Below are 14,875 nucleotides of genomic sequence, written 5' to 3'. Positions count from 1 at the left end.
AATGTAAAAAATTCGTCAAGTTTACTACGGCTTGTTTTCAATAAATAACGACGTTTAACTTTTTATTAGTTCTGTGACAAAAAGACTTTAGCCATAGTTATGTTGATATAATCATGTGTACAATTTTAAAATAAATGTACGGGATTAGTTCTTCATATCATCATATCTCATATCAATCAAGATCCTGACTAAACAAAAACCTTTCAATTTCTAAGATTTCTGATTTAAGATGATAATTACATGACATAATTTTCAAAACAATTTCCATAAAATACAAAACTTTATAATAAATGCAGACTACTGATGTTTTCAATAAAAAAAAAAACAAGAAAGAAATCATTCCCTTCAATACATACATTATGCCTTTGAAATAGTTATTACATGTATTTAAAAATTACAAAAAAAACAACAACAACGCTTTTTGTTTTTTATTTAGAAAGAAAAACAAAAAATAAACTAAGGAATACTCTTATAAAAATTGTATATTTCCATAAAAAAAAAACGAAGCTACATTTATGTGTATGTAATAAAATAAAAGCACCAAATAATTATATTTTGTAAAGCAAGTAAAGAAAATATTTAATTTACCATTTTAATAGAACAAAACGTAAATCAAAGAATTAAAAAAAAATATTTAAAAAAATGAGCTTTTGCTCGGCCACATTTGCGCACGGGGTTATACGATTTTTCAAAAGATTAGATTAATATTTCCTAAGTTTAATTTCATCGCAAATCACAAACAAACAAAAAAACACACACACATCAAATTCAGTAAAAAAAAGAAGAATTCTGTCCACACATCATTTTCAAACAAAAAAATAATTATATTATTCAAAAATAAAAAAAAAAATAAATGATTCTGTTAAGAAAGAATACTTTTTAAATAAAACTTAAACAAATTTTAGCAAATGAAAATAATAAAAAAAAGAAAAAAAAACTAGTGTACCTTTATATAAAATGTAAAGGTACACTCTGCCGCCCACCAGGGCTTGCAGTTTTATTTAAAACAAAAACAAAAAATAGCTAGTTATGTATTCGGAATATCTGTTCTTAAAAAAATGTAAAACGGAATTGACAAAAATCTGTAATAAATGCACGATGTGTGAAAAAAATATGAGAACTTATTAATTTTAGAGTAATCAACAAAAATCGTAAGAGAAAACATTCCAGTTACAAATAAATTTCCTAAAAAAATCATTTGCGCGAATGGTTTCCAAATACTTGGGTTTGAACATAGGGATACATTATTATTTATTTTCCATTATTTCTTGTATAGTAATGATTTTTTACTAACATCGCAAAAAGTCTTTTGTTCATTTCTTTTAAATTTCTTACAAATTAAAAAAAAAAATGTTTCGAGCCAGATATTGGCCCTTATTGCGAGTTTCGTTCAACATTCGATATAATAAAAGTCTATCTTATTAATAAAATTCATTATCTGTTTTAGTATTAAACCCTATTGTGAATTTCACGGGAACAAGATTCCAGAGGGAAAAAACGAATTTCAATTTTCCCCTATTGTGAGTTCCGGGCGAAAAGTTGTTCACGTTCGGACATCTCCCTGTATTTTCGACTTTTTTTTTCAGGTAACTTGTTAGGTATTCGACAGCTCTTCTCTCACTTACATTTTAGTGGCAAACAAGAACCTAGTTTAGGGGAAAATGTAAATTCCATTCGGGTGAAACTCACGATAGCTTTTAAAACATTCCACGTGAAACTCACAATAGGGCTGATTGTGTATCTCTTTCGACAAAAATATTTGCTAATGTGAATTATGAACTTAATTTGAGTCGATAGCAAATTTGCAAACGAAAAAGATCGAAAGATAAAACAAAAAATTTCGTTCACAATAGAGATTCACAAATTCATTTTTTTAAGATCGACTATCGACAAAGGTCGTCTATCGATAGAAAAACGATACTACCCTAGAGATCAGAATATATGTAAAACTTATAGCCTGTTTTCACTACATAATGTGATAGTTTCGCAAATTAGGTCAGTTCAAATTTCAAAATTAGTCTAGTAATTTCGAAAAACTTTTTCCGTCACACTTGAGTATTGAACCTACTCCAAGCGAGTTCACCCAATTGTAGTTTTTTTTTTTTAGCTTATCAACATTTCAATGAATGAACTTAGCATTATTACTAGCGCCTACAAGAAGTATGATTATTGTTATTCGGCTCTTTCGGATTGGCATCTGTGAAACACTGCTGTAACTCAAGCAATAAACACTTGGTGGATTATAAAGATTATAATGGATTTGACGGAAAACAGCAGCCTAACTGCAAGTATAGAAATATACGAAAAATTAAACTTCCAGCTTTTTTTTTACCAATAAAAATGTATTTAAAAAAATGTTACTCATACACCACAGTGACTAAGTTTAAACTCTGAAAATGAGGTACAATTAAACTAATTGGGTGTTCTTTTGTATCGAAAAAGCATAATTTTAACCAAGAGAATTATTTCGGTAAACCATTGAATGTAAATAAAATCAAACTATTAAAATAAATTTGCTATTTATTTGTCAAATATTCCTAGAATTTGAAATTGTGTTTGTTGGACATACATATTGCACATTTTTAACTCTTAAGAAAATTACAAACTAAATCCATAAATTTCGCTGGTTGATCAAAATGAACCAGATGTCCAGCATCTAACCATTCCAATTCAGCATTAGGAAAGAGTTCCTTAATTTTTGGCCAATCAGCCGGGCTGTAACATTAATTCTTATTAGTCAAGTTATAATTAAAAGTACAAATTACAAAAAATTTACTCTAAGAAATCGGACCGTTTTCCACCAATGAATAGCACAGGTCCATTAAATGGTGGCATATCAAATGTTTGAGCTCTAAAATGTGAAAAGTTGGCATTCAATGCAGCTACATTTGGACCCCAAACAAACCTGTCGAAGAAAATGAGAACTATTTTGGTATTTTATATTCAAATTTAACAATAAACATACTCTCCAGTTTTTAATTTTCTTAAATTAAGCATGATAAAGTCAACAGTTTCCTTATCATGGACAACTTCCTTCATTTGACGCTCGACAATTGCCCTTCCATCTGCCATCGGAAGATCTGGCGATACTTTCATATTTTTCATTGCAAAAAATATATCTTCCATGAGTCCAAAATTCTTTGGAATCGATACTGGTGATATGTCAACAATGATTGCCTTTTCCACCAGCTCAGGCTAATCGGATGACATAATAATAAAGCAATTGCTTACCCAACATGTACAAGAAAAGGCAAGAACTTACGTATTTTAATGCAAAATACATCATTGTTCTGCCACCCATGCTGTGACCCATAACTGAGATTCGTTTTAAGTTTTCTTCCTGCATCAACAAAGCAATGTCAGCAGACATACAAGCTGAATTATGTTCAGGAACATGTGGACTATCGCCATGATTCCTGGCATCTACATTATAAATCTGTTTATTTCTTTAAAGAGAACTCTTGTACCTATTTGTTGTACCTATTTGTTGTTCTTACCTTTCGTTTCGTTTTACTTTCAAGAGCTTTGCTAATTCCTCTCCAGTTTTGTTTTGATCCAAAAAGTCCATGCATGATCATCAAAGGTGATGCATTTGGATCCGTTGATTTGGATTCAAAAACATTGACAGCCATTTTTATTGGAGTTATATCAGAGCTATAGTTTGCCCGTTGCAATTTATATGAATTATTTTTGAAGATATCATTTTGAAAGCTGGGAATTTTCCTCAACGTCCTGCAGAATATTCGCATTTTATTTTGGTTTTCCAAGTTATGAACAGATGAACCAGCAACCACACAAAAAACCAAAGATTTTTCTTGTCCAACTGACATTTGTTATCAGTAATAATTTCACCTCAAAGGCAAATGTCGTGGTGAATTTGAAATATAGGGTGTACATTTGTAGGGTGTACAGTCATGTTCAAAATTTTGGACATAGTTTTTTTTTTTAAAGAAAATTCACGCAAGTCAAAAGAAATTAATCGAAGGCTTTGTCAAACCAATGTTTTTCTTTATACCTCAGGGAAGAACTAATCAACGTCAGCGTTTTTTTTTTTGTATTAAAATGAGTTTTGGAATGTTTTTTGATGTGTCGAATGGAAAAAGCCTTTGAAAGTTTTTCTCAACCTTATTTTCCCAAATCGACACAACTGCACAGACAATGTAGGGTTGTCATTGTACCTATTTTATATAAGAATATATGTTATAAAAATTGTATTCCGTGCACTAAATTGATACAGAAACAAAATTTACATTTGGCAACCAAAATGTGCACACAACTCGGCTGAAATTCCTAAGGGCCGTTGAACAAATATTTAATCCGTGTTTCAGCAACTTTTATCTTCTGAAATTAATGGTAAAGCTGCAGTTTAGCCCTGGTTCAACGATCATTAGTATTGAAGATAATCCGCCGATTGGTTCAAGAATTATTTATGTTGAAAGAGCAAAGCACATGCTTGAACCAGAGTTGAACTACAGCTATACTGTCGAAATCAGTGAGTTGAATACTCACTTTAAAGCACTATTCACATGAGAACGACCAACGAACGACGAATAAATAAGAAAAAGTGATTTTAGGCAAGTTTCAAGCCCTATTTCCTCAAAAATTCTCAACAAATCAATAGAAATATAGTTTATATTTGAGTTTATGATGCATTTATTCCCTTTTTAATATAAAATGTTAATAAATTTGAGAAAACAAATTTATTCGTCGCGAAAAGAATTTTAGTTGGTACGAACTGTCAGATTGAATTCGCGTTCCACACAATGCACATTCCCAACGAACAAAAAGTTCGCACGTCCTTAACCTTAAAAATCATGTTTGTTTTGGTTTTGGTGGTGAACATTGTCAAATTAAAACTTCATTCGGGACGAATTAAAAACTCTCATGTGAAAGAAATGTCAAAATCAACTCATGCTCATGTGAATAGTGCTTAACTCATTGATATCGCTGGATTACGCGTAGTTCAAGTAAGTCCTTTGATATATTAACATTTAAGAGTAATACGCAGATGGGGAAAAATTTAATTTCTTAGGGCCAGTTGTATAAATATTTGATCCGTGGATCAAAGCAGTACGCAGTTCACGCGTAAAATTTAAATACTTAGAGCCGCTGTAAAGAAAAAGTCTCCACTTAATTTTGCGTGGACAAATACCTAATTTTCGAAGCATTATTCTGCTGGAAAAATTGTGACAAGAAAAAAAAACAAAATTGAAAAAAAATTCAAACAAAATTTAGGGGGACTCTTTACACTTGGAAAGTGAAGACGAAATAAATAAAATTAAGGATCAAATAAAAAAAAAAAAAAAAAAAAAACAATTTAATTTGAAAGAAGAAAAAAAAATTGTAAATTGATAGAATTTACTGGGAGCGGGTCATAATTCTGCTTGTCAAAATTCTGTACGACAAAATTCTGTGGGGTCAAAATACTGTAATACCATAATTCTGTACGTCATTATACTGTAAATACAAAATTCTGTACGTCAAAATACTGTATCAACAAAATACTGACATGCAAAATTCTGTTTTGTAAAATTCTGTACGGCAAAATACTGTATATCAAAATTCTGTAAAAATGCTGTAAAAAAATATCGTTTTGATAATGTAAAAAAGTGCGCGCGCACTTTTTTACATTATCAAAACGATATTTTTTTACAGCATTTTTACAGAATTTTGATTTACAGAATTTTGATGTACAGAATTTTGAAATACAGTATTTTGACCAACCAGAATTTTGCTATACAGAATTTTGACTTTCAGAATTTTGTTCCTACAGCATTTTGCACATACAGAATTTTGACATACAGTATTTTGGCATACAGTATTTTGAATACAGAATTTTGCAACATACAGAATTTCGACCCCAACCCGAATTTACTTGATTTCTCCAACTTCAAAATTTTGCACGGTATAAAACAATATTTTGTAGAGATTAAAATTGTAGAGATAAAATTTGTTTTTTCCCGATCTGCGTACTAGGTTGAAAATCGTTCTAGTGTGTGCTGGCCCAATCAAATTGTGATTTCTTATCTCCCTTCTGTTTTAACCTTAAATTCTATTCATCGTCAGTTGTTTTTGACATTTCTTATCTGTCAAAAAATATTCACCACACCAAAAAGTCAAAACATTTTTCTAACAAAAAAAGAAAACAAACAAGCATTTTTAATAAAATTCATAAAAATTTAATAATTCCATTTTATTATTATTAAAATGGCAAATGATCGTGAAGTTTTACGTATTGTTTGGGAAGGACAGATTCCAGTTTGTTTTCAAGCTGATTCTGATGAAATAGCTGGACTACAACAGCCCAATCAATTCTATTTAATGGTTTCTCGATTGAGTTACCTTCCTCTAGTTACGGATAAAGTATGTTTTTATTTTCTTCTTCTTTTATAGATTTTTAAAATTGTATTGTTGCATTTTAGGTGAAAAAATATTTTAATAGATATATTGCTAATGACCAACAAGATGGTAACGTTTGGTTTGATTATAATGGAATTCCCTTAAAGTTGCACTATCCAATTGGTAAGTTGACTCTGTTGTCTACCAATTTTTTATGGGTTTTTATTATGCTAAACACCTCCTAATCATGCATTTCAGGAGTATTATTTGATTTGTATCACTCCGAGGAAGATGATCTTCCATGGAATTTGACAATTCATTTTTCCAAATTTCCTGAAGATGTTCTAGTCAAATTTGCAACAAAGTATACTTCTTTTGTTTATAAAGTCAAAAACACTATTTCACACAATTTCTTTCTAATCAATATTTTTAGAGACATCTTAGAAGCGCATTTTATGTCTTGTTTAAAAGAAGCAGATGTTCTCAAACATCGGGGACAAGTTATTTCGGCAATGCAGAAAAAAGATCATAATCAATTGTGGTTGGGTTTGGTTAATGGTAAAGTTCAAAATGACGATGAAATTGAACTTTTTGTAAAATCTCTTTTTGTATTTATCTTTCAGATAAGTTTGATCAGTTTTGGGCTGTTAATAGGCGACTAATGGAACCAACTGGAGATCATGAATCATTTAAGAACATTCCTGTTAGATTTTATAATGAGGTAAAGAAACATTTTAAAAACATTCATTTTCTAGACTGTAGGTATTTGAAGTCGTACACGTTCATGGGATGCATTTTAATCCGTCTGTAAACTTTATTGATCAATCGATTTTAATCCGCACAGTTGTTATTGGTTTAGTTTTTTTTAATGTTTTTTATGTTTCTCTTATCATTATTTAACGAACAAAAGATGCATTGTGCTTGATATTGAGAAGAAGAAAATATTCAGCCCTATTCTAAATGAAAACTCCCAGAAAAACTCCTTCGTGAGAAGGGCTTCCAATAAAAATTTTCGACTTTTTCGCATTTTCATCAATACTAACGGCAAGGGAACAAAAATAAAACAGAAAAGAAATCATATTTTTGGAATTTTTGGATTCGGAGCCTCTCTCGAACATATTTCCCCGGGAGTTTCCATTCAGAATCAGCCTAATTAGCTCTTCCATATTAAATAAAATGCACGACTGGGGTCGCACGTACTTGCTCTTATGCTAAAAGTAACTCTAATGTTAAAGCTTTTTATTCAAAAAACACCGTTTTAAATTTAAAAAAAGGTATTTTTAGAAAAAAAATTTCCAAAATCGTTAGAGCCGTTTTTTAAAAAAATAATTGTTTATATATAAAAAATTTCTAACATTTTTCAAAAAAAAAGTTGGTATGGGTAATTCCATGAAAAAGTGGACACGAATTTTGAACAAATTATGCAGTCTTTTTTACTTTTTTTATTAGCAAACTACTATTTACAAACGGCAACTCTTTATGCAAGTTGCAAAAAAAGATTCTTTGTTGTATTCCCTTATGGATAGACATAAAATTCAGGGAGTTTAATAATCTTAAAGCATTTTTATAGCATAAGCTTGACAACAACAGAAGAATTTCACATGAAAATGACGGAAAAACAAGCAAACTGAAAATATGATGAGTCTAATAGTGACGATGACAATATCCCCTAATGAGTGCTAAAATAAGTTAACATTTAAACAAGCTTCGTTACACACTATTCGATTAAAAAAAAACTTGAGTGAAAATGCATCTTTTCTTTACTTTTGGAACCACAAATCGCAGGTAACATGAGTTACCAAAATAATGTAACGTGAGTTACCTAAATATTTTAAAATTTTTCCTCGAAATATTGAAAAAATGTTTGGTTTTGTCACTCATATTAAAAGCTTGTAATTTTGTATGTATGGAATCTTCATTGAAAACAAATTAAGATTCTTAATTATCACATAAAAACTTCATACTGTCGGACTCTTAAAATTCGTGTCCGATTTTTGTAACGTGAGTTACCATCAAACTTTTATTTTTCCCAAACAAATGTTAAAAATAAAGACAATTTGTTTAGTTAGTTATGAAAGTAATAGTTATGCTCCATTCATGGATAGTAATTTCGTATCAATTTACATTAAAATTAAAAAAAAAAAAAATTATTTATGTGTTGGAAATTTTTGTGAATGTAAAGTGAGTTACCATGGAATTGCCCGTATGCCATTTTAAAGAAATAATTAATTTACACATAAAAACGAAATTTCAAAATTTTTCACCAACCCGTTTTCAAAAAATTGATTTTTCAAAAAAAAATTTTGAAATATTTTTTAAAAATCCAAAAATGCACTTTTTGAAAATTTTCTAAAATTTTAATATTATTATTATTTAATTGCTTTTGCATAAAAATTTTCGTTGAAATCGGGTTAATTTTGTACGAGATATTCAGAAACCATAAAAACCGTTCTATGACAGGTACCGTTAATAACGGTACAAAAAATATTTTTTTTATTTCAAAAGTTGGCTCTTATATGTAATACCACACATAAAAATTTTAATCAAAATCGTTAGAGCCGTTTTTGAAAAAAATTAACTTTTCTATTTCCGTTATATGGCAGGTACCGTTAGTTTTGGTCATAAAAAAAAAAAATTTCAATTTCCCCTCTAGGGAATCACCAAAAACTGTTAACTACCAAGTTTGAACAAAATCGCTTCAGTAGTTTAGGCTGTAGCTCGAGGTTCTTACAGACAGACAGACAGACAGAATTGCCGGACCCACTTTTTTGGCATTCTCCATCATCGTAATGTCATGTAAAATTGTTATCTCGAGTTCGATTTTCTTTACGAATCTTAAACTTGCCCTCTAGTACCTATATCGCAAGTAAAAATTATACGTAGAAATATCATAAATTAGTTAAATCGGAAAATCAATAAAATGTTAATCAATACACTGCACTTCATATATCTTCTAGATATATTAGAATTATTATAAAAAAACTAATTTTAACTTAATGAAAACTGAGATAAAAAAATATATATAAAAATATAAAGGCATATGAAAGCTGGAGATATAATAAGTTTTCCTTAATTGCTACCCATATAAAAAAAAAATTTTAATGTAAACAAGATCTGCATTGCCCATTTTTAGGCAGTGCCATGTTTGAAAAAAAAAAAACTTATTAATTACGAATTCAATCCGTGTCATCAATGTAGTCAGAGTTAAAGGAAAACTATATCTGTATAGGCGAATTTTGTTCACATATGTACATTTCATCCATCCATGTTCGTTTTCCTAAGGTGATGGAAAAATTGATAAACCATTAGAAACTGAAAGTTTAATCTAAGCGGAATATAAAAAAAAAAACAAAAAAAAAATCATCTGTACCAAATTTGAAGAAAATCCGTCTACCCGTTTAGGCTGTGGAAATGTGTACAGACGGACGCACAGACGCACAGACGGACGAACGGAATTGCGAGACCCACTTTTTCGGAGTTCTTCATCATCGTAATGTTGGTTTTGATAAAAACCTCTATTTTTTTTCAACACGAAACCAATACTTACACTACGCTAGTGTGTCCCAAGAATTCATTTTCTCACTTGAGCACCTCCTACCCTATTCCCATGTAACCATGTCATGCTTCTTTCTATTCTGGGCTGGCAATACTGCTTAAATTGTTTCACGATTTGATAGAATTTTCGATTCTTGTTGATACAATAGCAATGCTAAAAAGATCGCTGGCAGGCTGTCGAAAGTCCTTCATGTTTCGTTTCGTTTGAAAAAAAGTCCTCAAAATCGGAGCTGTTCCACCCGGTCCCCTTATATTGCCATTTTTGGGGCTTAGGTTAGTTCTCAATTTGTTTTATTTCAAATGCTTGTTTTTTCATATAAGATGTTGAAATTTTAAGGGCTACGACGACACGTAAGTATGTAAATTAACTATAAGTTTGTGGATGCATTTGGACTGTTAAGGCACTTATAGGATTTTATGATTCCGTTTGAAACTTCACAGTTTTTATTCAGTAGCCTTGAGCCTTAATTTGGCACGAGTCGCATTGTTGTATGCCTTTGATGCAAGCCCTATATAGTTTGCCTCATCTCTTTTGTGAGACATATTTGCAACTTTTAAAGTGCTTTATTTCAAGACCTTTGCACAGCAATCAGCAAATTTGATGAAGATTGATACAAAAATGCTTAGTTTTATTAAACGTTGAGCAAAGGAATTCGATGATCTCCCTGTGCAGGGACGGGTTAGAATATTCCTGCAGCGCCTCCCCGCTTGTCGTAAAAGGCGACTAAAGGAGTAAATTTAACTAGGCCACAAACACCAAGGTGAACCTAGCGACACTTAACACCTGTAAACTTTCCCAAAAGTGTGCATGCCAGTCCCTGGGTTGGCACGACTGGAGATCACCGGTGCTGTTAAAGATAGATCAAATACAAAACTGGAGCATGCACGCGTCGAAACAAAACAACAACAACAACAACGTTTCGCAAGATTTTGTGAACTGAAGCATTATGGAAGTACTCGTCCAAGGAAATGACACTACCCCGCCAGGCACTACCATTACTAATGGTACTGATCCTGGACCGAGCAGCAATGCTCGGGTCAGAGCTAGACGGATTCCGGGGGCTAGCAAAGTATTGCCGCAGATTAGACAGAATCTGAGAATTGCGAGTTGGAACGTTGGGAGTATGAAAAAAAATTGAACACGACCGACTCAGTTGGTATTGCCATGTTCAAAGGAGAGATCCTGAGAACCCCGTCAAAAAAGCAATATCATACAACGTTCCAACACGAAATAGAAAGAAAGGTAGGCCTAAAAACTCCTGGTACAAGCAAATGCAAAACCACCAGCATTCAGTTGGCCTTAGAAATGGAACAATACAAAACCGGGAGGCTTGCCGCCGATTTCTGAGGTCAACCCGGCGAACCCCACAGGCGGATCACTAGTGTGAAGCAGTTACGTGGGACATCGAGATCATAACAGCGCCGAGAAAAAGGAAGAAGAAGAAGAAGAAAGGAATTCGATGATCCATTTGTTACTTTATCTTTGTACCACTGCTACGTTCGACCGCATCTTGAGTACGCTTCTCAAGTATGGAGTCCTTTTTGTGAAGTTCATAAAAACCGAATCGAATCTATTCAACACAATTTTGTACGCTTCGCTCTAAAAGGTCTTCCTTGGACCGATCCTTTCAACTTGCCCCCATATGAACAACGCATTCAACTTCTTCAGATGCAAACTTTAGCACAGAGACGTGTTAAAAATGATTTAATCTTTCTTCATCAGCTTATTAGTTCTCAAATTGACGCTTCTGATCTATTAGCTTGTATTGGTATTAATTATCCGGGTGGATCTCACCTCCTACGAAGATTTGAACCTTTGCATATCGACTTTCATAGCACAAACTATGGTATTAATGAGCCTCTTAGTCGCATGAGTAAACTTTTTAAGTTGAATCATTCATCCTTAGACTTTAATTTGACGAAAATGGGTTTAAAAACATTGTTTCGAACCAGTGCTCCACAATCGTGATTATTAATCAATGTTTTAAATAAATTATATGTGTTGGATTTTTTGTACTTATAATTTTATAACTTGTAAGTTTTTTTCGTAATTAATTTGTTTTATATTGTGCATGTGGGAGGTTGTATTTTTTGTTTACTATCCACTAACATGCCCTTTTGATGAGCCTCTGATCGTAGATAATAGCTTGTTCTAAGCTTACTACATTATCTAAAGTGTAAAAAAAATACAAGGCCAAATATGCAAGTTTTTCACGCACCACGCGGTTAGCATAGGTCTTTTCAAGTTTAACTTAACACTATTATTTTTTTTAAAGTTCAACATTTAAATATAAAGTTATTTTTTATTCTGTCAATAGCCCTTATTGTAATAGCAAAAGTTTAAAGTTCTTATATTGCAAAGTCTCTGAGAAATTCAATTATTTCAATGCAAAAATTCAGTTTTTATCAAAAAAAAAAACTCATTGAAATTGAAATAATTTTAAATTTTTTTTCAAAAGAGTGAAATGTATTACCTTTTCTGCTTCGGAATTCAACTGATAATATTTATGGCCAACAATATTTTAAAAATAAATTCATATTTTATTAGAAAAAGATTGGAAAAAATTCATTTTAAATTTTTGTAATAACATTTTTTTTTTTTAATTCTGAGTTTGAGGACTATTTTTTCAAAAACTTTTATTTAAATTTAGTGGATTAAACTTTAAGAGATAAGAATGAGCTTCTAACTTTAAAAAAAATGTATTTTAACATGTTGTTACTGTTGCCGTTGTTTTCAAAATATTTTTTTTGTGTTTGAAGTCAGATTGCGAGAAAATTGCTTTTATCGCTTAAACGATGGAAGATTGTAACTTACTCCTATATATTTTTTTCCCTTAAATTACCTAGAGAATCGTTTGCTATCATTTGTTTTATGAAATTTAAGCAAAAAAATGGTTTTGTAAAAAAAAAAATTAAATTTAAATTAAAAAAAAACAATACGGCAACATCGGCAATTTTTAATCTATAGACTTTAAAGTATTTTTAATTACCTACAATTGAAAAAAAAATCGTCAAAATCAGAGCTGTTCGGCCGGGTTTCCTAATAATTTGCTTTAGTTACTCTACTATTTGTTGTGTTTAAATAATATTTTGTACGCTGTATCCAAGTCAATTTTTGAGAAAGTTTTCCCTCATACCTAAATGAATGAATTTACACATCCCAAGAAAAAAACATGGAAAATCCGTGCAATGGTATTTATAAGTTTAAAACGAACTTAATAAAATCATAATTTGAGTTTGAATAAGAAATCCATAAAAAGCATAAATTTTTAATTCATAAAATTTTTGTAATACAAACAAAATTCTTCAATATTGGAATTTTTTCTCCGATACCCAGACAAAGCAATATGTTAAATTTTTAAGTCTTTAAAATCGTATTCTCAATTTTGTATGTCTTAAGAAGGAATGCTTATTAGTTCTAATGGTTTAATATGTGAATTAAATAGTTTAGGACCAGTTTTTTTTAAAGAAGTGAGTTAACTAACAGTTGACTAATCATGCAAACAAATTTAAAACGCAGTGTTTTTAAAGAAGATACGTTCTGAGTGCCTTCAAAAAACGTAGGTTTCGTGAGAGCTGGACAAAATATCGCTGGCTGAGAATTATAGGGTTGTATGTCTGCTGGGGTTTCCATAAAACATACAACCTTATAATTCTCGGCCAGCGATATGGAGGTACTAATTTTCTTTATATGTAACTACCACCACAATACTTTCATTAATATTAAACAAGTTTAAGGTATTTAAAATAAATAAGATACATTTAATTTAATGAACTACAAACTACTGGGCTAAACCTACACCTTTCATCTTGTCTAATGATTTAAACACCTTTGAATAAAAACATTTCATGATTTCGATAAAGATTTAAAATATGTAAATAAGATTAGCACTGACCGTTATTTAGGGTGAAATTCTTGAAAAAAAAATCTTACATTGCAAAATGTTTTTGAATAGTAAACACCTACACTTGGGAACCGTTTTAGAACAAAAAACAGATAAATGAAGTAACAGGCATTTCCTCTTATATTTTATTTTTATATTGAAGGCTTGTCTTTCACGGTTTAGATATTTAGATAAATTAAATTTAAAAATACAATTTTCTAATCGACCTTACTGTCCGGTATCCAATTGTTAATCGTCATTGCCACGCCTTAAAAAATTGCAATTTCCAACCCCGATTGAATTGTTTTTGGGCAAAAGCATTTTTTTTTGTAAAACAATTTTATAATTCAATTGATTTACGGAATGTTTCACTTGCGAAATTCTTTTAAAATCAATCACCTCTACTGAGGACTGTTATCATGTGAAAAGCAAAATTATCACATGATAATTTAAAAATAAACTTAAAATCTATTTTTATCGAAATAGAATTTGTCACACTACTCGTACAATAAAGGGAGACTATCGAAGTTGTTTTGAACGAAAAGAACAATTGACAAAAAACTTAAGCACTCGTTTTTTTTTTCATTTAGTTCGGCTAGCTATTTCTACATACATACATAAAGTGTATATCTGTGATGCCATTGATTAAGATACTTTGTCTGCATCTAAAATAAACAACAGTCTGATGTGATCTTAAAAACAAATAAAATTTGCTGGCCTGAAAAATATCAACAAAGTCTGATCCTAAAAATATTAAAATAGGGAACATTTACATTATAAATAGGTAGTCTTTTCCAGAATTTTTTAATAGTTTTTTTTTTTACGGACATTTAATTTTGGTTTATAAAATGATTGAATATTTGTAAATTTAATATCGTTTGATGAATATTGAGAAAATTCTTCGAATTCGACAACGTTGACGGTTTTTAAATAGGAATAAAGTTCTTTAAAGTGAATATTTTAACGAAAGCTAGACCTCTAAGCTGTATGTGTGAAAAACAGCTGACATAATTTTTTTTATTTTTTAAACTTGTAGAAAAAATATCGTTTTTTATAAGAACTAAGAATTTAAAGACTGAGATTCTACAAAATCATCT

General features: G+C 30.6%; 2 protein-coding genes across 2 annotated transcripts in view; one reads left to right on the top strand and one right to left on the bottom strand.

Annotated features, from left to right (window-relative positions):
* Positions 1-2,502: 2,502 nt before the first annotated feature.
* On the bottom strand, positions 2,503-3,842 carry LOC129909279 (protein ABHD11). Its single transcript, XM_055986353.1, has 5 exons — positions 3,498-3,842; positions 3,263-3,436; positions 2,966-3,195; positions 2,777-2,905; positions 2,503-2,715 (listed from the first exon to the last, which is right to left on the bottom strand). Exons 1-5 carry the CDS (start codon positions 3,828-3,830, stop codon positions 2,583-2,585), a joined length of 999 nt encoding a protein of 332 aa, XP_055842328.1. The 5' UTR covers positions 3,831-3,842; the 3' UTR covers positions 2,503-2,582.
* Positions 3,843-6,137: 2,295 nt separating this feature from the next.
* The window catches only part of LOC129909283 (autophagy protein 5), a 63,731-nt gene continuing 54,993 nt past the window's right edge, over positions 6,138-14,875 (top strand). The window contains exons 1-5 of the mRNA XM_055986357.1: positions 6,138-6,363; positions 6,423-6,522; positions 6,598-6,703; positions 6,773-6,897; positions 6,963-7,060. Of these exons, the coding sequence (XP_055842332.1) occupies positions 6,208-6,363; positions 6,423-6,522; positions 6,598-6,703; positions 6,773-6,897; positions 6,963-7,060 (585 nt within the window). The 5' untranslated portion in view covers positions 6,138-6,207. The remainder of the gene's footprint in view (positions 6,364-6,422; positions 6,523-6,597; positions 6,704-6,772; positions 6,898-6,962; positions 7,061-14,875) is intronic.

This window comes from Episyrphus balteatus, chromosome 2 (assembly GCF_945859705.1).
Source record: "Episyrphus balteatus chromosome 2, idEpiBalt1.1, whole genome shotgun sequence".
Lineage (NCBI taxonomy): Eukaryota > Metazoa > Arthropoda > Insecta > Diptera > Syrphidae > Episyrphus > Episyrphus balteatus.
Note: the sequence above shows the minus strand (reverse complement) of the source record. Positions and strands in the feature narration are given on the sequence as shown.